Raw genomic sequence first — 26,716 nt, forward strand, 5'->3', positions numbered from 1 at the left:
CATAAATTGTAGACAGGGATAATTAGCATATGCCTGCTGGTTCAGACAAAGGGCCTCATTTCCAAAAGGGTGTTAAACTTTATGGAGCACCAGAATTGCAATTAGTGTGCACGTCCATGATTTCCGTATGTACTACTGCAATTTTATTCATTATCACGCAAAATAGTGAGCATATTATGGTGCACACTGATTTTATTGTGCCAATTTTTATTGTGATAATGTATGATAATGCATTTAAATGACGCACCCCACTCTGAATAAATATAGTGTGCACCTTAAAGTGAGCGATAACTAGTTATTTAACCACTGATAGGCGCACTATTTAAACCTATTCTTCTGGGCTGAAATCTATCTGGCATCATGGAATACTTGCATTAAAATTTTCATATAGAGCAGTGAAAATTACCAGTAAATAACAGGTTATATTAAGCATGAATAAATGTGAATGAATGTTATCATTTCTTAGATTTTATTTTATAGTTCATTACATTGGAAATGAGGCCCTTTGTCTGAACCAGCAGGCATATGCTAACCCCTGTGGGAACACTGCTGCTGTACCCTTGAGCAAGGTACTTTACCTAGATTGCTCCAGTAAAAACCCAACTGTATAAATGGGTAATTGTATGTAAAAAATAATGTGATGTCTTGTAACAATTGTAAGTCGCCCTGGATAAGGGTGACAGCTAAGAAATAAATAATAATAAAATAATAATACATTGGTACAAATAATAGAATGGTTAAAGTGCACTACCCCATTTACTAACAGAGAACAGGAAATCCAACTGTGCTAAAAAATATTTATGAATATGGCCTTGAGTGTCTGATTCATTCATCTACACAGAACCAGACAAACTGCATTTCATTACAATTTGAAGCAGTGTTTAGACACTACAACAGTCACATGTCCTAAAAGTAGTTTGCTGTCAATTGGGTCTGTAGAAAGCTTGTAATTATTATTTTATTCACAAATATCATGTACATTTAAAAAAATGAAGTCTGTAATTTTGCTTTTTTAAATGAAGACACAGACAATGTTATTTGTATGCTGTTCTGAATTTATTAACTCCTTAGATAGATGGATGGATAGATAGATTTTTAGATAGATATAGATAGATAGATTTAAAACCGTTTGCATGATTTTCGGTAGCCGGTGCATTTCTATACATCTAAAGTAATGATCAGCTGGGTAAACCATAACACATTTGAACTGATGTCTAGATTAGGCAAATATACAGTACATCGTTCAATGTATTAGAGTTAAGCACACTGAGCACTGCAGCGGCAGGCTACGTGAGCATCCACAGTGTCTTTAATGTCCACGCTCTTCTCTGAGAAGCTCAGCTTGCCATCCGTTCTGGTCACGTACGATTCTGGAAGAGAAAAGAGGTTTTTTTATTATTTTTTAATTCTATTTAAATTAAAGTTTTTAAACAGGTACAGTGAAATATGCAATTTTATACTTTTCTCCTCATTATTCCAACCTGACTGCTTCAATCTCTTGTTAGGCTCTAAAAGATTGTATCTCATTTCCACTAGACAGGATATGGGATGCTAAAGCCCAGCTTTGTGAAATTCACAGTCCTTTGCACTAGGTGTTATGGACTCAGGTGCACTGCTTTGGCTGCATGGTTCAGCAGTGGCAGACTTTTCTTTATGATTTGTTTTATTACAGCACGACAGAAACCTACCATTTGGAAGGCAATGGAAACCAACGGTGACAGGAGTAGTTCTGAGCGGGAAGCACCCTGACAGGCAGCGCAGCACAGGCTCCACTGAGTAACACTTGGAGTCCTGTCCATCGAGAATCACCTGCTTCTCTAGTTTCACAAACTCATGCTGCAGTCTACATTCTGTAACAACACAGACAACACATCAAGCAATGGGGAGGGAAATGGCCATGTATTGTATTGTATTTGAGTTCTTGGGTTCAAATCCCAAATAATAATGTTCTTCAAGACCAACCATCTACAAAATGATGGGATGTCCCAACAGAAAAGGTAAAGCTATATTAAGTTAAAAAAGTACTTTGTTAATAAAAATAATCACCCTACACACACTCACAGCCCATAGCAATATACGATTTATTACAGTTTGCATTGCAACATTATTATCAGTGTGAAAAAACCTAAGCAGTTTTTATTAATAAAAGTACATTCAAAATACATTACTTTCACTGGTTCCGCAGCCCTCCCCTGGAATGATCCACGAATGTGCAAAGCTCATATAGTCCTCGGCCACATATCCATTTGGTGTCTGATATTCCTGTTTCATTTCTCCATCTCCACGACCACAGATTCCACAGGTCTTTCCCTTCATCCAGGAAGCAACTTTAACCTGGAATACATAGTAAAGTTTCTCAGAAAAATGTTAGTTGACATTTCAAATAAAATTGGATCTCTTTGAAATTGACCACAAGTTCACTGCACCTTCCAGGTGTTTCCATCAAAATATATTTCACTGATTCCATGGCTTTGAGCGCTGAGAGACAGCCCTGGCCCGATCGGCTGGATTGTTATTGAACCTTAAAAAATCACAACACAAACATCACGTTACAATTCGCCCCATCAATCTGTATTTTAATTATCAGATGAGTTGAAAAACATTTATTTTATTTGCAGATACATTGGATAAGTCTGTAGCCTTCCCCGATCCACACTAAATGTTGTATTGCCTACAAACCATTGTCATGCATCTGTACACTGTATTTCAATGCACAAACCTGCTGAATCCACGTATGGGAGGTTGCTCATTGGAATTTTTAGGCCGTTAACCGTGAGCCACATGCCGCTTTCATCCGGATGCATATCAACATTACTAGAAAGAAGGTTTAGAAAAAGATTGCATTTTAGAATGCATTTCATAATGTCTGTTGGGTTAGGTTACATTTGGGTCATGCTGCCAGCAGTGTGTGTGTCCTTTTGAGATAAATACCTAAAACAATACATAGTGCAAACCAGTGCTGTTGGAAAGTCATGAGAAGAGCTCAAAATACATCAATTAACATAAAATCTTTGTTGTGTTCTTTTTTTATATACCAATACTAAATGTGCTCAAGTTAACCTTGAAAATGTGTTGAGATACCACTATAATACCAATACATTATCCTGTAGAGAGCCTAGCTGAACCATGTTGCAGTTCTCAGCACTACGAGTGATGGCAGCACAATGGAGGTTTCACAGTGGTACAGTAGAACTCTCTTACTGTACTACTGCAATACATTACAACTTATTTGTGGGTATTGGTTCTTTTATTTTGTTTTGAAGAGTGTAGGATTGGTGTTAATACTTGAGGTGACTGAACTCACACATCACCAAGCTGCACATTAATCGATTCTTTTCCAGTGGTTTCATCCTTCTTCATTAGAACAATGAACTTGAGATCAGAGGTACAATCTTGAGCAAGGACTTGATTGCAGGATATCGGCATTTCAGTCCTGAATTTCACATCATTGAATGTTGTCAATGTGTGGTTTGCTGACGTGCATTGAGCTGGAAACGAGAATGGGAATAATGTAATAACTAAGGAGTCTGCTTTTTGGGTGAAATTTTTTTTCAAATTCGGGTTAATGCTTTTTTATAAATTGGGTAGAATTATTTAATGAAAAAATCGAGTGATATTGGCTGGATTTTTTAAATATATTATCAAGAAAGAATAAATATTCAGGTAGAAATCGGGTTTTATTTAGAAAGAAATAAACAAATGCTTAAGCACAAAGTGTTGACAACAAAGTTGTCGTCAACAATTTAAATTTCCACACATTGGGTTATGCAAACATTTGACAACATCTATCTCTCTCCCCCCCTCTCACTCTCTCTCTCCCTCTCTCTCTCCCTCTCTCTCTCTCTCTCTCTCTCTCTCTGTTACATCTAAATGCTCTTGGCTTAAACACACACTCATAAAAAAAATAACTGGGAAGAAAAGTGTGCAAAAAAAGCAAAAACCTTAAAGCTATATTGCTGCAATTTTGAAAAATCTAAAAAATCAGGTTAAATCAGATAAAACCTGAAAATCAGATGCCCTAGTAATAACCTTGTTAATACAAACTTTGACATTTCTGTTGGTAAAAACTTTTGATTATGGGGCATGCGTAACCATGTAATAACATGGTAAATACAAGGTAATTACTAATGTTTCCTTCTTTTACATGGTAACAAATGGTAGAAAAAGTGTGCAACTGCATGGAAATGGCCTGTACCATGGTGGTCCCATTTATTTATATCAGTTAATATTGTTTACAAGGCCATTTAGACATAAATACATGGTTGTTGCTATATAAAATATAGTAATGACATGGTGTAATTCTAAAGTGCTCCTGTGTTCCTGTATTGAAAACATACACATAAAGTACTCATACTCATAAAGTATTGCAAAATGAATATTACAGTAAATGAACCAACCTGAAAAGGCATCTGTGAACATATCGGGAAGGGAGCTAAGGATGTTCCACCCTTCTTGTTTTTGCTGTTCGTTGGAGTTTTGTCCAACAGGCAGTGCAAGAGGAACTTGGATAGCCCTTTTGAAAATGGTCATCTGCATAAATAAATAATAAAGGAAAACATAAACAAATGCACGTGAATACTTGGCACATATTCTGTAAATGTAAGCTTTTGAATATTCCATGCAATACAATTCCAGCTGCCAATGCAATGCAATTCCAGCGTCTATTCCGATCTTAATTTGATACAATTTTTTTAATGAAAGACTTGATTAAAGGCTTCCAGAATGTACCCCAAATTAAATTCATGTAAAATGAAACATTTACCCTTGGTGTCTTTATAACAGCATCAATGGTCCTTGTGGAAGTTGCTGCTAATGTTATTGCGATCTGCTTAGATGGGTTTTTATGCCAGCTCTCAGAAAATCCTAACAGCAGTGCAGCTCCTGGTACATATTCAGCCAACCTGCACAGAAAAGGAAATGAAACTTGAGTCCCAGGAAGAAAGCTGTTACACTGCATTCTTAATATCCTAATATGGTAACACAAAATGTACTGGAAATCTTTGTCATATAACAATATTATAATTCTGTCAACCCTTTATTAAACCATGCAAGTTATTAGTTTGTTTGATTATTATTTTTTATTTCTTAGCAGATGCCCTTATCCAGGGCAACTTACAATTGTCAGATATCACATTATTTTACATACAATTACCCATTTATATAGTTGGGTTTTTAATGGAGCAATCTAGGTAAAGTACAGCAGCAGTGTCCCCTACCTGGGAGTGAACCCACAACCCTCCGGTCAAGAGTCCAGAGCCCTAACCACTACTCCACACTGCTGCCCTTTTAATTGTTCAAGACTATCTACATAAACAATACAGCAATTCATGTCTCGAGAAAAGCATTTTTCAGTAATTTAAATTCATGTTAGACTGAATGAAAGTCGAGCAATATTTATATACATTTCTATATCAAATGAATAAACCAGACATTTAATTTAAGGCCTTGTAATCTCATTATTACTTTTAGTATTGTATCTAAATAATAATAATACACCAAACATTTTCAACGGATCAGATCGGAATTTGTAATGTTTACCTCCTTGTACATTTAAAATAAACTATCGAATAAATATACATGGAAATACAAAGTGATAAAGATACACACCTCTCTGCGGTTCGTTTTGCTTGCCGAGGAATCCTTCGCCACTCTGCTTTAATTTGCATGGCTGGATGATTAGCCAATTGCCCAGTCACTGCCTTAACAGCTATCTTATAGCCCTGGCATTCATCTCCCCATCCTACCACAGCCTAGAAAACACAGAAAACATGGAATAGAGAAAAATCAATTGCCAAGCATTTTGCTGTGTTAATCCTGAGCTGTAAATGTCCATTTTACCTTACCATTGCTTTATAGTGGCTGAGTTTGACACCATCAGCACAGATTTGCCATTTGCTTCTCTCTTTAAGTTCAGCAGCCATCAGTTGAACCCTGGGTTTACTTGCTCTGTTATCGTTATAGATAGCAATCTGGTAGCCCTGCTGTTTCCCATCACTCCTTATGGCTTGAGCAATGATGGCCAGTACAGGTGGCATTAAATCTCCAAGAAACCTAGGCTGGAGGACACAACATAGATTGATGATAACTTATTAAGGGTATGCTAGCAGCAACTAGCAGTGGCATTGATCAAATATATGTGCTCTGTGCACACAAGTCACACAACTGTATAAAAATAGAGCAAGTTATAAACTAATTTAATACACACAGTAATATGTATAATAGTTATAAGGTAATGTTTTTCAAAAATTGAATTAATAGTTTGTTTGTTTTTTTATAGTAGGATATTTGACCCTATAACCCCACTCTAAAATGCCAATGTATTCCAGAACAAAGCTTTTTATTAAGTCTGAATGCCCAACCTGTTGAGCTGCTGCTGCAAAGCTGGAGGCACTGCTGCTGCTGCTGCTGCTGCTGCTGCTTGACTGTCTGTCTGACAGCTTCCTGGGGCCATGCTAGAATAACATTGAGACAGTTCAACAACTCTACAAGGTGCAGTCAGGAAAATTCTACACTGTTTAAATTGAATAAACGTTGTATATCTTTTACATTAATCTGACCTCATCTTTCTATCCGCAAATGGGATTTGAACCAAACTCACATGATCATGCACTATATAGTCCCTGGGGACCCTTGAACAGAAGTTAGGAAGGATTTCATTTTTCTAAAGCGTCTCTCTTTCTCTCATACAGTTAGCATTTCTGAACAGTTTGAATAGCGCTATGGAGAAACTAGAATACCCCTGGTCCAACAGAGTGGGCAGTCAGCACTGCTTTCCCCTGATTAAAAAAAATAAATTGGAGACAAGAAGCTGAACATAGTTATGTTTTGTTTGATGGAAGTTATATTCATATATAAAATAAATGATCTTGTTCACCCTAGTATTTTTGTACAATAATTTAGCACTTTACCTGGCATTTCCCAGGCTTTTGCTTTGCATTCCCTGTGCTTTGTAATGGTTAACAGTGTTTTTTTACAATGCTTTACCACGCTGCTCTGTGGTTCACCATGCCTGCCTATGCATTAATCAAGCTTTTACTGTGCTTTTACTAGGCTTCACTACATATACACTTCCATGCTATTATTGTGGTATACCATAGTAAACTTGTATTGGGTTATAACAACTTCTTCTAGAGAGTTAGACATAAGAGTACCAGCAAATAATAATTTGGTAAAGCTAGAAAAGACAAGAGTGTTGAGAGAAAAAGGGAGCGTGTGAATGATAAAGCCCATAATGTTTGTTGGACAAATGTGCAGTATCTGATCTGATTATAATCTGATAAGGCAGAAACCTCTCAAATATCTTATAGAGTAGCCCTGCTGTTTCCCATCACTCCTTATGGCTTGAGCAATGATGGCCAGCACAGGTGGCATTGAATCTCCAAGGAACCTAGGCTGGAGGACACAACATTGATTGATGATACTTTATTAAGGGTGTGCTAGCAGGTACTGACAGAGGCATTGATAAAACGTCTGTGCTCACAAGCCACACAACTGTATAAAAAATAGAGCAAGTTATAAAAAAATGTAGTGTAATATTTGACCCTATAACCCCACTCTAAAATGCCAATGTATTCCAGAACAAAGCCTATTATTAAGTCTGAATGCCCAACCTGTTGAGATCCTGCTGCAAACCTGGAAGCGCTGCTGCTGCTGCTGCTGCTGCTGCTGCTGCTGCTGCTTGACTGTCTGTTTGACAGCTTCCTGGGGCCATGCTAGAATAACATTGAGACAGTTCAACAACTCTACAAGGTGCAGTCAGGAAGATTCTACACTGTTTAAATTGAATAAAAGTGAGATGTGTTTTACATCCAAATGGCGTTTGAACCACACTCGCACTATATGAGTCTTTTGGGACCCTTGAACAGAAGTTCATTTTTCTAAAGCGCCTCTCTTTCTCTACTTACAGTTAACATATCTGAACAGTTTGAATAGCTGTGGAGAAACTAGAATACCCCCGGTCCAACAGAGACAGAAATTGCACAGTCGGCACTGCTTTTGCCTGATATAAAAAAAACTAATTTGAGACAAGAAGCTAAACAGAAGTTATGTTTTGTATATCTTACCTCATGGATGTGAGCTGACCGGAACTTGTATGCATAAATCTCTGGAATTCCCTTTTGCTGTAAAAGAAAGTCATGTGTCTTTACATTTGGTATTTTATTCCCCTGCAACTCCACTAACTTTAAAAAGTAATGCAGTATTAAATGCCTCACCTGTTGCTGGCTGGATTGACTAGAGGACCCGCTGCTGCTGCTTGAACTGCTGCCTCTTTTATTTCTCGACTGCCTCTGCCTTCTGGAGTGACTGTCACTGGATGAACTGCTGCTGCTGCTGCTGTTCTTGTGCTGGTGTTGTTGTCTCCCATTCTGATAATTGCCATGGTGCTGATCCTGATCTTTGTCTCGATTTTGTCTCTTGTGCTGCTTCTGCCATTTCTCCTGCCTATCCTCGGAAGATGAGCTGCTGGAGGAGGAGGAGGAGGAGGAGGAGGAGGAGGAGGAGGAGGAGCTGCTGCTTTGAGAGCTGGATGACGTATAGTTTCCCTTTCTATAAGCTGATCTCCTTTTGCTCACCTGTTGGGAAAATGAAGCAAAATGAATCTACTGGTCAGAAAGCATTCATACTTATTTGGAAGGTTTCTTGTCTGCCATAGTTGCAGTCTGATTACGCGTGGTTTGTCTTGGTAAGAATGACATTATCATGATTGCCCCCATTCTGTAATTCTCAAACTAAAATCCATACAGGATACATGTAGCGTACATACTTTGATTTAAACAGTAAGAGGTCTAACTGGTTCAATCTTAGGACCTGCTGCTTTTCATAAACTAAAGAAGTTTAAGTGTTATATGTTTAATTTTCATAACTTTGCTATACAAATTTGAATTCTATAAGCAGTGGGGTATTTATATTTGGCCAAAGTCTATTGGATGTGCCCTAAACGATTACCTTTTCTGTTTTCAGGAGTTTGTGCAGTTTCAACAGGACTGTTTTTCCTTGAGGACCTTCCTCTGTCTCCTCTTCATTGGGCATAGCCTTCAAGGATATTAGTTTGACTATCTTAGAAGCTGCCTTTGCTCCTGCCTGAATTTCAATCTGTAGTTTTTCAATGGATTCCTTTGACCGATCTGCAAACAGAACACCAAGTTAAAATGTAGAAATGAGGTTATATATATATATATATATATTAGAATTGACAGTGAGAGCTAGATTATGGTGCACTGGTGTAAATTACTAAACCAGAAAGAACAGACTCATACATTGGATTCATTAAGCTGTTTAGAATTTAAATTTCTGTTGATTTTTTTCCTTTTAATGGTAATGAATAGGCTTTAAAAATATGGCCCAGAGACTTTAAGTGGTGATGGATTCATACATATAATGCCAAGAGTCTTCAACAGGCTTGCTTTGAACAGAGCATACATAATTATATTTGTAAATGGTACCTGGTTTCAGAGCAACTTTAGCTGTGTGTTCTCCGATAACCTTATACAGTGCAGAGTTTCTAATGAATGCAGCGTTCTTGGTTTTTCCCTCGAAGCACAACTGAACTCCAAAGTTTGTTGCTTTTGCACAGGATCGATGAGATGTGTCTGATGCCTGTTGATATCCCGCTTGATCTGAATAAACACTATCTTCTGCTGATACCTCAGAGGACTAGTATCACAAATAAAAGAAAGGCAGAAGCACTTCATTTCAACATTGTGGCTAAACAAATAAAAGATGGTAGGAATTCAAAAGTGCTGGTTCTTACCATGCCATGTGCATGCTCATTAGACGCTTGTTCTTTAGAAGTGAATCGCTGTTTCAAAATGTTCATATCGGTGGAGTCTGGCAGTATTGGAGTCATCTTTGAAGCTGATAAATCTTCCACATTTCTTGTAACAGCAAAGGCTTGAGCCCTATTATGGGGGGAATGGGATAATTAGAGCTGAACTAATCACAGATTTGTCAGTTTGGATTTTTAAAATAGCAATTTAAAAATTTAATTTCAAAGAACATTCACTTTTTTATATTTTTTTCTTAAAACATCTATGCAAAGCTAAAATAACCTCTTCTTTTCTATTTTGCTGCACTTTTCATTGTAATTAATTAAAATGATATGCACAGTAATGTAAGCAAACAGTATACCTCAGGGACAGAAGCTCTTCCTCCTGCTGACACGGTAAAGCCTCTAACTTGAAGTTCTGTTCCTTCATGTCGATCCTCGCAGTGAACTTCATTGGGATTGCCATGCGGGCTTTTGCACGTAATTCCACTCCAGCCTGAATTAAATGGGTGTTGATGCCCATCACTGCAACTGTGTGAATGGAGACACTGCAAAAAGCAACATTTTATCACATACATTGAAATATGTTTTTCACAGTTGCATCAATCAGGAGATATTTGCATTCTTTAAAACAGACCTACCTGGGGGTGAGTTTGACTTGTGTCTGAATGTGGGAATTCAGCAGCTGGGAGATGTGGAAACTGCCAGTTGGAGCAGGTGACAGCTGTGTTCGGACTTATTGGAGGGCAAGCAGAAAAGAAAATATATAAGAAAAGCCTCTTTCTCCCAGTTATCTTTTCTTGCAAATTCATTGCTCATGAAAGGTATTGACAATGGCTGGCTGCAGACAGCCACATTTAGTCATGCAGGTTTCCCCTCACAGCTCTGCAAATGCACCTCAACCCAAATACACTCTCTCTGCCATTCAGCCCTAGGCCTTTCTCATGTGAGACTGCCAATAAAGATAATCTGCTTCAAAATGAAATGTGTCCCTTAAACCAGGCTAGTACTTCAACAGATTAAACACAAGTACAGTATAATTCTTTATTTCAGAAGTATCATAATAAGTATGTCATTCTTTTCTTTTTATTTTGTATTTCATTTTGCTGTGTCAAACTCGCTTACATTGCATGTAGGAAAAGATCTCAGTGAACTTTCTTACCATTTGCAGCAGCCGCTGCCACAGCAGCAGAGTACAGGCTTATTTCCATGGGAAAGCCAACGCAAGTGGGTACAATTTGACGCACTTCTGCAGCCAGCAAGGGCTTGGACCACTGTGCTGCAGCACCATCCTGAAGCCTCCTGACCACCCTTCTCACAGCATCCTGTCTTTCTAAAGGTCCAGTCATTGTCTGCAATTAAATAAGATATTGTCATAAAGAGGGGTTCATTTATTCAACAGTAAGAAGATCATTTAAAATCTGTTTTACTGAGTGCTGAAGACTGCTGAAACATTCTGTACCTGAACGAAGTCCTCAATGACATTCTTGTCGATCTCAGAGAAGGATACCTCTTGTCCAAATACCTTGACATAGGCAGATGCCAGAGGTTTGTTTGACGATAAGGACTTCCAACCGGAGAGCTGTGCAAAGTAAGAATAAAAAAACAGTTAAAAAACAGTGAGCCTTCAATTTGATTGCAAAACTTAAAGATTTACTATTACAGTGCTCACTCATTATTTCGCTATCTTAGACAAAATATACTGAAAGATTAGAGGGAGTGAATTAGTAAAGGGTCCTTACATTGTAAAATATAGCACAAGTAAAATTTGCTTGAAAAGGAAATATCGTGAAGTAGTGGATTCACATTTTAGCAGTACACATATATCCACTAACTTGGAAAATACTTTTTACCATGCACTAAAATGACTAGAATGCACTACATGAAAAGTGAAACTGCAACCGTAAAAGTTGGACAACTTCTCCGTAAAGCACCCTTACTGTTTTAAGGATGCGCTGGATCTTGCTTGTGCTTCGAGAGCTGCTGACTTTCTCTTGATGTTTCTTAAGGATCTCCTGAAGTCCCTCAGCACGGAGGCCAACCTGTGACACAAAAAATAATACCAATTATGAATAAGTGATATTTTGAAATGTAATATTTTCAAGAAACTCAGCCAAGTTGATGCCTCTACCTCTAGAAGATCTGCTGCAGATCCAACCATATATCCCCGGACTTTGGACACCACAGCTGTGGGGAGGATGTTGGCTGCGTTGTTTATCACAAAGACATTAGCGGCTACACCGGCCATCAGTTCAGCTAGAAAGAGAGAATATAGTCAGTGCTTCAGTCCATATCTGTGAAGTTTTAAAGGAACAGTATTCAGTGATACTTCACTGAGAAGAAACAGGCTTTTTTATCATTTCTATGTAACCCTAGTTATTGTTCTATATGACTCGTGATAAAAAAAGGTTATCCTTTTAAGGATTATTATACTTACTTTTGAAAGCATCAAGGTGAATAGCCTTGCTGTATTGGTAGCTCAGTCTATCCAGTTTGCGGCTCAGAAGTTTGACAGCTACATTGCAGGCAGCAGCACTAGTGTGGAAAAATTGTATTATAATATAAACAATTAACCTTGACCAAAGTTTGAAAATGAAGGAAAGACTGTGAAATCTCACTGGTTCTTACACTGGTTGCATGTCTGGAGCAGTGCTTCTGGTGAGAGCCTTCATGTGGGAGTAGGTGAAACTGGCCACTTGCAAACTGGTCTCCTTTAGCAGGGCATCAGCTAGCGTTGCCACCAGTGCCATAGGGGGTCTGGTTTCAAATAGAACGACACAAGCCAGCATGCGGACCTCAGGATGTAATTTTTTCTCCATAAAGATCTGCAGAGCAATTTCTTGAACCTGTAAGAACAATACAGTATGTATTGTAGAGTTTTAGCGATGTCATTGTCTGTGCAATACCATTCATGGAATCGTACTGTGAATTCATCTCACCTTTCCTGGTTCCTTCTTGGCGATGTTCCTGAGAGCCATCACAGCATCAGCTTGAATTTTGACTGGAAGCTGCGAAGCTCCAGAGGAAAATCCTGGCAGGAACTTCTGGATGCGCTTGATACTAGAAGGCTGTCCCGCATTGCCCAAAGCCTTCAGGGCAAGGCCCATGTCTTCATGATGGGCTCTGCTAGCAGCATCAGCAGCAAGGTCATGGAGAGGCTGAGAAAACAAGGTTTGAGACGAACATCATCACAGCAATTCATAGAGAGACTGACTGCAGTACCCTGAGAGACACCTACCTGTAGTGTTTTCTCTGGGCAGCTCTGAAATTTAGCACAGTACTTGTGAACCATGGAGCCATAAGCAAGCAGAGCAATTTTGTGAAGAATGTGTGATTTCTGAACATGGCTAGAGGTGACGATGTCCTGAAATGAGAAAGGTCATTCTTATTGTAAAATGTGTTTTTCATTGTATCACTGATAATGTGGCATTACGTCCATGACGTGACCAACTTACAGCTGCAACTTGCATGGTATCTTGGTCAGCTTTCATTAAGTGCATTGCTGTGAGTAGAGCCTGGGCTGCTTCTGTCTCTGTAATGTCCTTATTCTGGATTTTCTCCTTTATGAACTTCAGTGCACTGGGTGTTCCTATTGCAGGAACTGCATCCAGGATCCAGCGTCTATAAAAGAAGCAAACAGAGGGAGACGCAGTGTTAACTGTCAATGTTCAGGAAACTGTGTCTATTATAATCCATAGAAACACAAAAGTTACCTGTAGTCATTTCTGTTTTCAAACTGCTTCCAGATGGCCTCAATATTTTGATGGTTGGCTGAACGCAACAATTGGGTGAGTTGAAGGAACTTGGCTGGGGCATCAGCGTGGACCTGCTCCTGATTGTTCTGGACCAGATGGTGCAGGGTCTCCACTATCTAAAGAAAAGGTAGAGAAAGAAAAACATAAGCAGTGTAGCTAACAGAAATGTAAGGAATGCTGTAAATCAAAAAAAAAATTACTGTACCTTTGTCTCTGGGTTACTATTCCTGATGAGTTGAATAGGTGTCTGGAGAATTTCAGATGCAAACTCATACTGCAGAGAACCTCGTTTTTCGTACTCAGAATCAGTTGCTTTAACTGGGCTGTTCCTGATTTCTTGGAAACTAAGACTTTGTCTGGAAAAGGAAAATGAAACAGTTAACAAAGTATTTCAAAATAATGACATGCTGTGCTGCAAGGAAGCTGAATGACTATGTCAGTTTAATTAGCCATCTTCATATTAGATTATGCGGGGAACATACCTTGCTTCCATTTGAGCAGCTCCATGCATTTCATTAAAGGGTGTGAACTGATGTATTTCCTGAGCATTGACTTGAGTGATCAGAGCCCCATTGTCAGTGGGTTTCATCATGTATGTGTAGGTAGCGGCACCTCGCAGGTTCTTTCCATTCTAATCAGATATGGACAGGAAGATATGTTAGACCTAGAAAAACACCATGGCGAAGAGAGTTCAAAAGAAACCTCATCAATTATTGTACCTGTTGACAGCGGGCACAGTGCTGTGCATAAACCATACCAATGTCCTTCTTTTTTCTGTCCTCACAGTTATTTAAGTCCTTGGATTTTGTGACAATGATGTGATTTGCCTTCTGGTCTTCCTGAATCACATAGCTTGTTTGGCAGACACCTTGAACTCCAACCTAGGAAAAGAAGCATCATTCTGTCAGCAAATGCAGTAGACAGGTAACCCAGTTACTAGCAGAGGGGGGTTATTACCTCCTGTAGTTCGTACACATTCTGGGTCTTCTTGATGTTGAGTTGCAGGAGGTTCAGGATTCCTCTTTGGATGTTGGTAACAGTTTCTGATACCTCGGCGGGAGAGTAAATGTTTCCCACACGGCCATTACTGTATTCAAATTTGATGGGTTTCTGTAGCTGAGAAGCCAGTGCCTTGGTTAATTTCTCACTAGGAGCAAATTGATCTTTGGGCCAAATTCCATTATACTCATTGATCTGAGGATCAACAATCTGAAACAAATGAAAAAATAAGTGAAACATTCAATCAGAGTGGTGAATCCTGTACATAATGATCTATATGTACTTTCAAATTGAACAATGCCTTTGTGAATATCTCCTGCCTTGCCACTGGTTCTAAAGCTATCTGAGAAGCTTGGGTCTTCCCATTCTGTTCCAGTTGCATTTATTTGTGAAGTGGCTTATGCTAAGTTTTTACAGTTATTTTTCTTTTTCTGAAAAAAAACGTATTGGAGAAATGGAAAAAACGGTCTTTAAAAAGTTGGTAAATCAAACAAGCTTACCTTTAGAAGATATGTTTTTTGAGCAATCCCACTGATGTGTACTTTGCTGGTCAACTTCAGACCAGCTTTTGCCAACCCTTTCTCTTGTAGTCCAGCTAGAAGGTAACCTTCATATTTGTACACGTATGTCTTACTTGCACTAAAATCTGGTTCTAAAATGAAAGACAGTTACCATTACAACAGCAATTTCATTATGATTTACGTAAGTACATATTTCGAATTGAAACCTTCACTTACCTAAGTTGGATTGTTGACCCGCTGAAATATAAAGCGAATAAGAAAACATATGAGGAAATTGCTGAAACATATGCCATCCTTGGTCCGAACTAGGGAAATATATGGACAAAGGGTTGTTTTATATCTATATTTACACTTGTTGGTCTGGTTGAAAGAACAGGTTAGACAATACAGTAAACTAAGTGTATTTGCAGCACAATTGATATGATGATTTTAAATGTTTGTCAATTAAAAGATTGGTTGGAAATGTATAGATTATGATTAGAAATAATAATACTGAATTAGTATGAAATCATTGCTTGCTATAACATGTTATAAGAATGTTATAAAATATATTGTTACATGGGTAACACTTTTGTCTAGGGGATCCGTTATAAGTGGTTATATGTGGTTATAAACAATGGTGTATAATAAAGTGAGGCAGACATATACATATTCCATGATTGTTAATAGCATAATTAATAGCATGTTTATAGATTGTTTATAATCACTTATAATGGATCCCTAAACTAAAGTTTTACCATTACATGTTTCATATATATAACCATAAATTGATCCCTAAAGTGTTAACATAATATCATGCAGTATTTGAATAACTTTGAATAAATTGCATTTCCTTAATTATTGATAATAGACGTATGCATAACATTGTTAAATCACAGTGCAGCATAGTACAAATATGAAATAAAATTAAATAAAAGATTTACTCACCCACAATGGCTATAGCCAAAGCAAGTACAAGTCTCCTCATGGTGAAGTCCAGTACTTTGCATGATTTCAATTCAGCCTTTATATAATAATCAGACCCAGGAGATGTGTAGCTTTTTGCTGACCATCAATTTCTGTTATCAGTTTTGCTGAACTGTTGTCCTACTCTTATCAAAATATCATCTTGCCCATCTTTCTGAAAAGCAAACCTTTTATTTGCCTAACACAAAATGTCAAATTACTGTTTAAATTACACATTTTCCTTAACTAAAAACAGTTGCATAGGTTGTCATGGCCTCATCCAGGTTAGGTTGACTTATCGTTTGCCAATTTGTCATTTTGATAACAGATTAAGAACAATGTTCACATTTGTTCATCAGTGTCACTTGTTGATTACATAGACAGTATTGGTGACTACTATCTCAAATCTTTATTCCCAGTTTAGATTTTCAAAGTTTTAAGATCCATAACTACATAAGCCTCAATCAGAATTCTGAGGTAAAACTTTGTCAAGTAGGCTAATGTCTGGACTAGTGTGCCCTCTGCACTTTGTGCTAGTGCTTTTTGAAATTTTATCTAGTGATGAAGGCACTAGTCAAAACGTTTGACTGCTTGACTTACATTGGCTAAGACTCATTTTGTTAATATACATATACAGCTATGGCCAAAAGTTTTGCATCCCCTATAAAATGAACTAACATAAAGTCGAATGAAACCTGCTGAATAATGTTACGTTAACATATTGAAATGCATACTGCTTTGTATTTGTTCATATACTTAACAAAAAAACTGACAAAATTGAAAAATGTGACATTTCAAAAGGTAACATGAAATACTGTACAACTCTTCTGGCTTCTGGTAGACTTTTGCAATGTAATTTTGTAGTTTCTTGATTACATGATGTTAAATAAAAGATCTAAATTATGTTCATATGGTTATTCATTTACTTTTTTATTTCTCAATCCTAAAATTCGAGGTGATGCAAACCTTTTGGCCATAGTGGTAGGTAGGCAGGCAGTGCTTTTATTTTTCTTATTAAATTTCATTTTTTAGCATCTAACCAATATCAAAATATGTCTGTGATCGCTGCCTTTCATCCTTTAATTGATTACTGTGAGAACACAGAAAATACAAAGAACTGTAGATTCACCACTGAAACCACATGCACTGAATTCACCGCAGTAAATTCCTCGCTTTCCTATCTGAAAGTCAGTTAAACTGCTGATTCTAACATGGTTTAATTGCTAGGAAAAGGTGCAATGACAATGGTGTACTATGTTATGAATATCGGTTGAATTAAAAGTGTCTCTATATAGATAATTCTACTGTGTTTTATTTAACTATTTTTTATTCCTTCCAATGAAAACAGTTGAACTATCTTCATGTATAATAGCACTCACTGTGCACTGTATATGTTTAAAAACTTTATGGATAGATTAGTTAAGTTTTATTAATAATATATATTGGAATATAGTATGAGTAAAAAGAATGGCTACCTGAGTGTAACCAGATGATGAAGTAAAGTATGATTATTGCACTTCAAACTGTACCCCATGTGTTTCCAAATGACACTAAAAAGGGTCATATTGACCCTAGCAGATCATTCAACACACACACAGTGCTTTGGTACATAAACATGTGTCCAGATCAATATTCCAGAGAAGGTTAAAGCAAGGCTTAGCCATTGCATTTAACAAAAACAAGCTAGAGTTAATACTATTACATTGTGTGTGGGAATTAATACAAATTAAAACTTTATATATTAGATCACTTCTGATCTGTAGTCCCTTTTGTATACATAATATTTTATAACTGTGACTTTGTTTGCATGTTCTAAAAAGTGACATGCCTGGTTCTTTCCACAATATCTAAAAAAGCAATAACAGATTATATTTATTTCTATATGTATTTTATGTATGTAAACATCCAACCATTTAAAATGTGGTTAATCACTTTATAGTGTCCATTACTGTTAAGCTCACAGTGTGAACTAGCACACAGTGCTGTGAAAAAGTATTTGCCCCTGTCTGATTTTCTGCATTTTTGCAGATTTTTGACACTGAATGTTATCAGATCTTCAATCAAAACCTAATATTAGATAAAAGGGACCCTGATTGAACAAATAACACACATTTGATACATATTTCATTTATTTATTAAAGAAATGTATGCAACACCCAATGCCCCCGTGTTATTATTATTATTATTTATTTCTTGGCAGACGACCTTATCCAGGGCAACTTACAATTGTTATAAGATATCACAGTAGTAATATTACTATAGCTTATGTCAAAAGTCTAATTTATGACCCTTTTGACCTTTATGACCTTATAGGTATGAATTTATGAATATATAATGAGGGGGCGTGGATTTATGAATTTATGAATATATAATGAGGGGAGCGTGGATTTTATATAGTGGATTTTTTATAATGGTAGGGTATATATATATATATATATATATATAATTTCACAAGCGCTTATAACCATTAAATATTTATAAATGTAAAAGAGTTTGAAATAAAATAATTACTGTTGGTAGGAATCGAACCCACGCAGACAATTGAGTCAAATGGATCTTAAGTCCATCGCCTTAACCACTCGGCCACAACAGTTTTTCTTAAAACGTTAATAAATAAAAAAATAAGTATTAAGCTTACCGGGGTTTCAGAGAATCAAGGTGTTTAAGTGTTTGAGCAAAAGGTTGAACTGATCGTGACTACGAGGGGTTTTTGTTTTTTGTTTTTGTTTTTTAGAAGGGCAAGTCTGGGCATGTTTTCAGACCTCATAAAAGGAGAAAAATATTTTGTGCAGTTTATTAGAGTGTTACACAAGATGGCTCATACCTGTGTTAGTTCCTGCTCTGAGAAAGTGGATCTTGAGGATCAGCAAATGGCTGAACTTATAAAAGCCTTTAAAAAAATGCACATTAACCCTTCCTCAGAGGCTAAAGAAACCACGGAATGTAAACAAGGTTCAAGAGAGAGTCCAAGCAAGGAGCTTTCAAGCATCAGTCCCAAGGATCCTCTGTGTACTGTACAAACTCCTCTGTGGACTGAGCTGAAAACAAACATCAATGAGAGAGAGGGGCGGATGTTTTAGGGTAACTCAGAAAACGCCCCGATGGGCGGCGCCTCATGGACCACCCATTCATGGATCTCTGATAGGTCGTCTCAAAGGACACCCCACTGGGCCAGAGGCGTCATCAACCCTCATAGGCTGACACCTAATCTTTGGGAGCCTACTAAAGGGGTCCCCACATGCCCTTTTGATTGAAGGAGTCTGCAGCCGTGTCTTCTGCAAACTTTAGATACTTCTCTGAAAATGCGGTTCTTGAACCTTGCGATCTTGAGATGGACTGGACCAGTGAAGAAATGACACAGCTTATAAAAGACTTTGAAAATGTCCCCCTTCTCAACCCTGCAGAGTCTGACGACGTCGACGGCTCTTTAGGCATCTCTTTTGAAAAGGTATTAAAGATCTCTAGGGGTCTCCTGGCTTCTCTATTGGAAGTGATCATTGACCGTGATATGGTGAAAAATTGTCACGGTTGTGAAATTGATCACCCGAGCCAGCAGAGACACAGTTGCCTTTTTGAAGCGGACCCCGATTATATTGACCAACATTTTGAAGAAATACTAGAATACACATCCCATGGCTGAAGCTTCTGGTGGCTAAAGCTCTTGTTTGTTTCAATTTCCATCCAACTTTGACAAAACTTCAGAAACTGGTGGAAGATATTTTAACAGAGCTAAGACCAGAACCCTCTACAAGAAACCATCTACAAGAAACCCTGGATGACAAGACCAGAGACATTGTTAACAAACTAACCAAAGCTTATTACCATCGCAGTTTTACGAAACCGAAAGCGCCTTTAGCATATTACGGAGCAGGGGCCTTTGAAAATGGGGAACATCCAGACTCCAGCAAAACTGAGGAAAACCATGGAGGGGCTGCTGTTTGAGTTAATAGCAGAGAAAGTGGATTGTAAGAGACTCTTTCAAAACCAGATCCCCGTAAATGTGAAAATGTTCAACAATTTAAAAAGTGTAACTGATTTAATCCATAAAGATGTTGATGCTCAAGAATGGTTAGAGTTGGTAGATACACATGTAAAACACTATAACCCCTTAAATGCATTTTTAATGAATATATTACCTAAAATGTTTGATGAAATAGAAGACTGCAAATGTACACATATCATTGTTTTGTATGCTTATGTGACTGATGTCTGTTTTTATAACCTGGCAAGGTTTTTAAGAGATGCAGATATCTCAAAAGTTGTGCATAATGTTGTGGATTACTTAGTGACTAATCATGAATGTTTGTGTAAAAACTTTATATGTCTTCTAAAATGTCCTAATCTTCTTGATAAACTTTGAATAAAAACTTTTTGAACTACATATTTGTCACAGTTGTGTTATTTTGGTTAAAGATGACACAACACGTCTGAAAAAAATATACTACGATCCCTCAAATCCTGGGGGTCTAGGGGGATTACAGACTCTTCAAAGGGCTCTAGGTTCTGAGGGGCCTAAAGTCTCTGAGAGGGTCTTAACAGACTTTTTATCAGAGCAAGACTCATATACGTTGCATAAGCCCTCTAGAATAAACTTTAAAAGAAACACAGTATTTGTATCTAATATTGATACACAGTGGCAAGCTGATTTAGTGGATATGTCTAGCTTGTCAAAAGAAAATGGAGGTTACAAGTACATGCTAACATGTATAGATATCTTATCCAAATATGCATGGGTAATACCTTTGAAAAATAAAACATCTAAGACGATGACAGAGGCTTTCAAAAGGATACTCAGTAAGGGTAGGAAACCTAAAAAACTACAAACTGATAAAGGGACACATGCTAAAAAAACATAATATTCTACACTTTACCACGGGGAATGAACTAAAAGCATCTATTGTTGAGAGATACAACAGGACTCTGAAAACAACGCACAGGTATATGGGTAAACTACAAGAAATGGTACAGGCTTATAACAACTCCTTTCACCGTAGTATTCAAATGAAACCTTCAGAAGTTAATGAAGACAATTCATTTAAAGTGTTTAAAACTTTATACTCTAAGAAGAAAAGCCCCAAACATATAAAGTTTAAGTTTGCCGTCGGTGACAGCGTAAGAATTTCAAAGTTAAGAGCTCCCTTTATAAAAGGCTATGAACAGACATTTACGGCAGAGATATTTACTATTACAAAATGTATACCAAGATTTCCACCTGTGTATAAACTAGGTGATTGTGATGGAGAGCCTATAATGGGAACCTTTTATGAACCAGAATTGCAGAAAATAAATGTCAAAACTGATAGATTGTTTAGGATAGAGAAGATAGTTGCTGAGAAAAAGGAAAATGGCAAAAAGTCATATCTCATAAAATGGGCCGGTTGGCCGGAAAAATTCAAAAGTTGGGTCGCTGCACATCAGGTGGTGGATCTAAAGAGTTAACAAGGCTGTGGTGTATTTAATTTCCCTTAAAACATTAATCAAGATGTCTCAAGACTCTTTTTATGTGACTGCCTAGTAACGCATCACAGGATGTTTTCCCTAAAAACGCTATATCCCATTTTACTACCAAATTGGTTAAAACAATGAATCTACCGGGAAAATGGGAAGTTTGCTTAGCAGAGATTCAGTATCCCCATACCTGGGATAATATAAACCTTAAGGACAGCACTTTTATTACTTATGATATAGAAAAGGCGATAAAACGGGATTATACAATACCAAAAGGATATTATGAGACCCTTCAGGATGTAATAACGAGCATGAACGATGTCATGCTCGGAAAAGGACTAGATCAGAAAGGTGACAAGGATCCCGATGAACAATATAAAAATGATTTGAAATTAGTTTATAAACCTATAGAAAGGCGAATTTATATAAAAAGTACGACTCCATATATGATTTTTGCCAAAGAACAACTCGGACAAATGTTGGGATTTCATGAGACTATAAAGGGTGACACTATTAGACTATTGGGTCCTATTGAGGCTAAACTGTATAGTGCTCATTTGAGAACCCTCTACCCTGCTGATATCTGAGCGAGTTTTTATACCATGTATGTCTATACAGATATCATTACACATCAAGCCGTTGGAGATAGTTATGTGCCTCTTCTAAGGTGTGTCCCTATTAAAGGCAAAAACAACGATATAATCACGGTAACTTATGACAGACCTCATTACGTACCCCTCAGCAAGACCAACTTTGACACGTTAACTATACAAATTAAGACGGATCAAAACAAGTTAGTGCCATTCCGTTTTGGGAAGGTTGTAGTGAAGTTGCATTTCCGACCTGTAAACCTCTTTTTTACACCTAATTGAAAAATGGTACCTAATGGATATGTCAATCCTTATATTAATTATTACAAAAATCAAGCCGGTAATGGGTTGCCTGGAATTTCCGGAGCTCTGGTAATGTACGGTGCGGGTATAGGGGGTATTTTTAGAAGTCTTTTCAGAAAAGCTTTACCGTTACTTAGAAGGGGTTTTGAAATAGGCAAACCTCATTTTAAATCAGCAGCTAAAAATATTGTTAGTGACGTAGTGTCAAATGTCCTGACCAGTCATAACCCTCATAGCCACAACAAGAGCCAGTCAGGGGAGGGATTGATGGTGATGTCCAGAGGCTACAAGAGAAAACGTAGCAAACCCCCGGGATCTCGCTATCATCATCACAAAAAGGTGAAACTGGCTACATTCAAGTCATTTAGTAACGGTAAACGGGGAAGGAACAAGAAACCAAAGACTCCCAGAACAAAGAAAAACAGAAACATATTTTAAATCATGACTCTGGTACATCATATGTCTCAAGAATGTGTGAAATCAGAATTGGATCTGTTTACTATCCCTTATACACAAACAAGTATTGAAAAAAGCCTATATGTGGAAATTCCCCCCCTGTCTGCCTTGTCTGACACGCCCCCACTCGAATTTTACATAGCGGGGAATGGGGAAGATTATCTTGATTTGAATAATACTCTTTTAAGACTTTCATGCAAAATTACTAGGGCGGAAGGCGCTGATTTAGTTGGGGGCAGTATAGTTGGTATTATCAATTACCCTGTAGCTACCATATTTTCACAAGTGGATGTAACTTTAGGAGACCGCCTAATTAGTCAAAGCAGTAATACTTATCCATACCGCAGCATTATAGAAGCAATGCTAAACTTTAGTAAGGACACTCTAGAATCTCAATTCACAGCCGGCTTGTTTTACAAAGATACCCCTGGACACATGGATGAGACTGATCCTGCAGGGGCTAATGAAGGTCTAGTTAAACGGCATGCTTTTACCAGAATGAGTCATAGCGTTGAACTTTTGGGTCCACTGCATGCGGATATATTTTTTCAAGAGAAACTCATGCTGAATGGTATTGACCTGAAAATTAAAATGGTGAGGGCCAGTGACACTTTTTGTTTAATGTCTGATGCCGCAGAAGAGTTCAAACTTAAAATTTTAGAAGCCTCTCTCTATATTAACCCTTTGCGGTCCATTTATTAACTGCGCATCAGGCACGCCAGGTCTAATTAATTTTCACACGCGCAGTTAATTTTATACGCGCTGTTTAAAAGTATTTTTTTCACAGTCAAACGGGTTTAAATGGCCCTGCATATCAACAAAGCACTCACTATGCATCTCCAGGACCGCCCCACCCTTTTGTTTGCTATAGCGTTCACCTATGTAAGAAATAAATAATAATAATAATAATAGTCGTACATACCGATCGATCATCTCCGGATCACTCGTTTTATCACCAAACTCCTCAATAATGCGATCAAAGTCATTATTTTATTATTATAACATCTGAAAAAAGCTCTGCAAATGTCCATGATAGTCTCTGTGCGCTGACGCACTCAGCCAGCTTGTTTACTATGAACGCCCCATTATCTGATACCTGATACCATGTATGACTATTCATGAGATACGCTTTTTTTTTTTTCCAACTTGTCTCGGCTCCTGTCGCTCCCACTCGGCAATTGAATGGTTTTCTCGGCTTTTACCGGAGAAAAAACGACTAAACACCTGTTTATTGCGTTGCTATAATGATGTCGGACCCAGTCCGACAAAGGACCTGTGAGGAATAATTGCAATGTCGGACCCAGTCCCACAATGGACCGCAAAGGGTTAAAAAAGTAAAAGTGTCCCCTGAGGTCAGAATTGCCCAAGCTCAGGCCTTGATGACCTCTAATGCCAGATATCCTATTGATAGAGCGTCTATGGAAGTTTTTAGTATTCCTAGAGGGAGTCGGTATGTAATCAGGAGAATTTGTTTCTGGGACAGTTACCAAAGTTTGTGGTTATTGGTTTAACAGATAATGACGCTTTTAGTGGGTCCTACGCTAAAAACCCTTTTAACTTTAAACACTTTGCCGGGAACTTTATAGCAATGTCGATGGTGAACAAGTCCCCTCAAAACCTTTACAACCCCACTATACAGCAAGGCACAACCCCGTCCGGGAATATTACAGTCTAATACAAGCCACAGGCAGACATCTCAAAGACAAACCGCTGATAATTGATAGGTCAGACTTTATTAGAGGCTATACGCTCTATGCCTTTGATTTGACCCCCGACCAAGAATGTGGAGATCATTTTTCCTTAGTGAAAAATGGTAATATGATTGTTTATGCGGTTTTTGAGAACGTGATTGAGGTTTCTCACCAAAGAGCTGTTCTCTTTGATTACTGAAAAGTTTGATACACCCTTTATCCTTTTAAAAAATGAATACCACGCAGCTTACAGCGCTGCTATCCAGCAACCCTTTGACTGCAAAGTATTTTTATGGGGTTCTAGCTTGTGATCAACTACCTATAGGAAAAATAAAAAAACTGCTCGCGATACTCATTGTCAACACAGACCCCAAAAATTATCCTGGAGAACACTGGCTGGGGATTTATCTCAAAGAAGAGGGCCAGGGAGAGTTTTTTTATTCTTACGGTAACCCTCCGAATTTTATTTATTTTCCTAAGACTATCTCAAACTTTTTAGACAACAATGCTAAACAAACAGTGTACAATAATCAGCCTCTACAGGGACTTATGTCCGCGACTTGTGGCCATCACTGTGTTTTCTTTGTACATCATCGAGCCAAAGGACTTACTTACCCTGAGGTTATGGCGCTCTACAGCTCTGATTTAAACAAAGATGATCTGATGGTGTCCCAATTTATACCTTGTATGTCTAACCCTAAAAAACAGAACTGTATAAATGTATTTTCATGAGTGCAGTGTGTCAAGACTCATCATGATTTTAAAAAATGTTATGAATGTTAATCTTCAAAAAACTTATGACAATGTAGATGGTGAATAAATATTTTTATTGTTGTAAAGACATATATAGACATATATATCAGGCATTGTTTATACACCAATTGCTTGAATATACAGACATATACAACAAAATGTAAAGATATGTATGAAACTCAATAAAACAGTAACATCTTAATAAGTTTCCCATAACTGTTGTCTTTTTTCTGCTTCTTATTCATAGGGGTCTCTAAGGGTCGTTTTTTATAAGCTTCTATGAGTTGTCGTGTTTGAGAATTAGGCACTGTAGAATAGGGGACATTTATCACAGACAAACCTTTGATGAATTCAGCCCATCCTACAGGTAGCCTATGTTCAGGGATATGGGTATGCCCCATTGCAGCCCTGATTAAATCAACCATATGCGACCCTCTAATGTTCTTGCCCCTAAGAATTAATTCCCCTTGATCATTCCATGAGGTAACCAAAGCATTCTGAGACATGGCATTTAAAATAAAATTAGCATTTTTCTTAGATCTGGAGGGAACGCTACTCATAACAGCAGTCACTATCTTAGATGCTACTCATAACAGCAGTCACTATCTTAGATTCAGATTCTGCAGCAGGTTGGATCATTTCCTCAGAGGGGGACGTAATTAATGTCAAGGTATTAAACTCTTTTTCACTCTATTTAAGCAAGGTTAGATATCTCTGTAAGGAGCTGGTGTATAGCTTAACTTTCTCATGGTCACTGATGTCAGTTCTAAGTAGAATGCTTTTCATTTCAGAGTCAAGTCGGCTTTCAACTGCTTTTTTAATAGGCTCGGGGTGCTGGGGCTCAGGCTGCCGAAGTCTATCGAGTTGATGTTGTGGAATCAGAAACATTTTCTGGGAGTGAATCATTTTTTACAAATCAACTTTGAGGCGTTGAGTCCTGATAAAAAAGGCAGAGCAATCCTTATTAAAGCGCCAATAAAACCACCACTCTGATTCACAGTTTTTTTTCTTCTTTTTAATTGAATGGTTCTTATTACATAGGCTCTTTATAACACGCAGCTGCTTTTTGAGAGTGTTTAACTGACTCGAAGTTAAGGGGATATGACCCTTTAAGGCGTTTAAGGCAATTTCCACAATAGATTTGATAAAATCGTCTGAAGCATTTTGTAAAACTGCTCTTCTCTGATGAGTAGAGCTGTGAACTATGCTCTTTAAGAGATGGAGGTTACGTTTTATTCTAGCCGACATGCTGCGCTGTTGCTAAGCCTAGATAAATAAAAGTTTTAGCGCAATAAGCGTCCGCTTATAAGTGTTTTGTCTTGGTATTTCTCATGATATAAGCAACTGGCCAATCAGGAGTAAATAAACTAGTTCTTAGACGGTATGCTTCGGGGGTTTGTGCCTTTAAGTCTATTAAAAGATAACCATAGGGTTTTTTTGTTGCATCTTCAAACGCCTCCAAGAAAAACTTGGAGTTACCGGGGTACAT

General features: G+C 37.7%; 1 protein-coding gene and 1 non-coding gene across 2 annotated transcripts; both read right to left on the reverse strand.

Moving 5' to 3' along the window:
• Positions 1-1,147: 1,147 nt before the first annotated feature.
• LOC117416547 (vitellogenin-like) lies at positions 1,148-16,054 on the reverse strand. Its single transcript, XM_034027686.3, has 36 exons — positions 15,969-16,054; positions 15,258-15,278; positions 15,021-15,172; positions 14,479-14,730; positions 14,241-14,402; positions 14,004-14,152; positions 13,727-13,877; positions 13,480-13,637; positions 13,222-13,387; positions 13,005-13,130; positions 12,706-12,924; positions 12,395-12,612; positions 12,204-12,301; positions 11,898-12,022; positions 11,707-11,808; positions 11,229-11,348; positions 10,929-11,118; positions 10,408-10,501; positions 10,129-10,314; positions 9,752-9,899; positions 9,444-9,654; positions 8,947-9,125; positions 8,214-8,573; positions 8,064-8,120; positions 7,611-7,712; positions 6,360-6,452; positions 5,844-6,056; positions 5,608-5,750; positions 4,763-4,901; positions 4,398-4,530; positions 3,305-3,488; positions 2,720-2,814; positions 2,427-2,521; positions 2,169-2,334; positions 1,689-1,850; positions 1,148-1,370 (listed from the first exon to the last, which is right to left on the reverse strand). Exons 1-36 carry the CDS (start codon positions 16,006-16,008, stop codon positions 1,258-1,260), a joined length of 5,322 nt encoding a protein of 1,773 aa, XP_033883577.3. The 5' UTR covers positions 16,009-16,054; the 3' UTR covers positions 1,148-1,257.
• Positions 16,055-18,494: 2,440 nt separating this feature from the next.
• Positions 18,495-18,579, reverse strand: trnal-uaa (transfer RNA leucine (anticodon UAA)). The gene has a single exon. It is a non-coding gene; the product is annotated as a tRNA-Leu (tRNA).
• Between the last annotated feature and the right edge of the window lie 8,137 nt (positions 18,580-26,716).

This window comes from Acipenser ruthenus, chromosome 12 (genome assembly GCF_902713425.1).
Source record: "Acipenser ruthenus chromosome 12, fAciRut3.2 maternal haplotype, whole genome shotgun sequence".
Classification (NCBI taxonomy): domain Eukaryota; kingdom Metazoa; phylum Chordata; class Actinopteri; order Acipenseriformes; family Acipenseridae; genus Acipenser; species Acipenser ruthenus.

Bases quoted from the DNA above. Each gene is read 5' to 3' on its own strand.
- LOC117416547 (XM_034027686.3), bottom strand. From the start codon at position 16,008: ATGAGGAGACTTGTACTTGCTTTGGCTATAGCCATTGTGG. The intron at 11,809-11,897 runs GTAGAGGCATCA...TTTGTGTCACAG, and splicing joins CTGCAGCAGATCTTCTAGAG to GTTGGCCTCCGTGCTGAGGG. The intron at 7,713-8,063 runs GTAAGATATACA...ATGTTATTCTAG, and splicing joins GGTCAGCTCACATCCATGAG to CATGGCCCCAGGAAGCTGTC.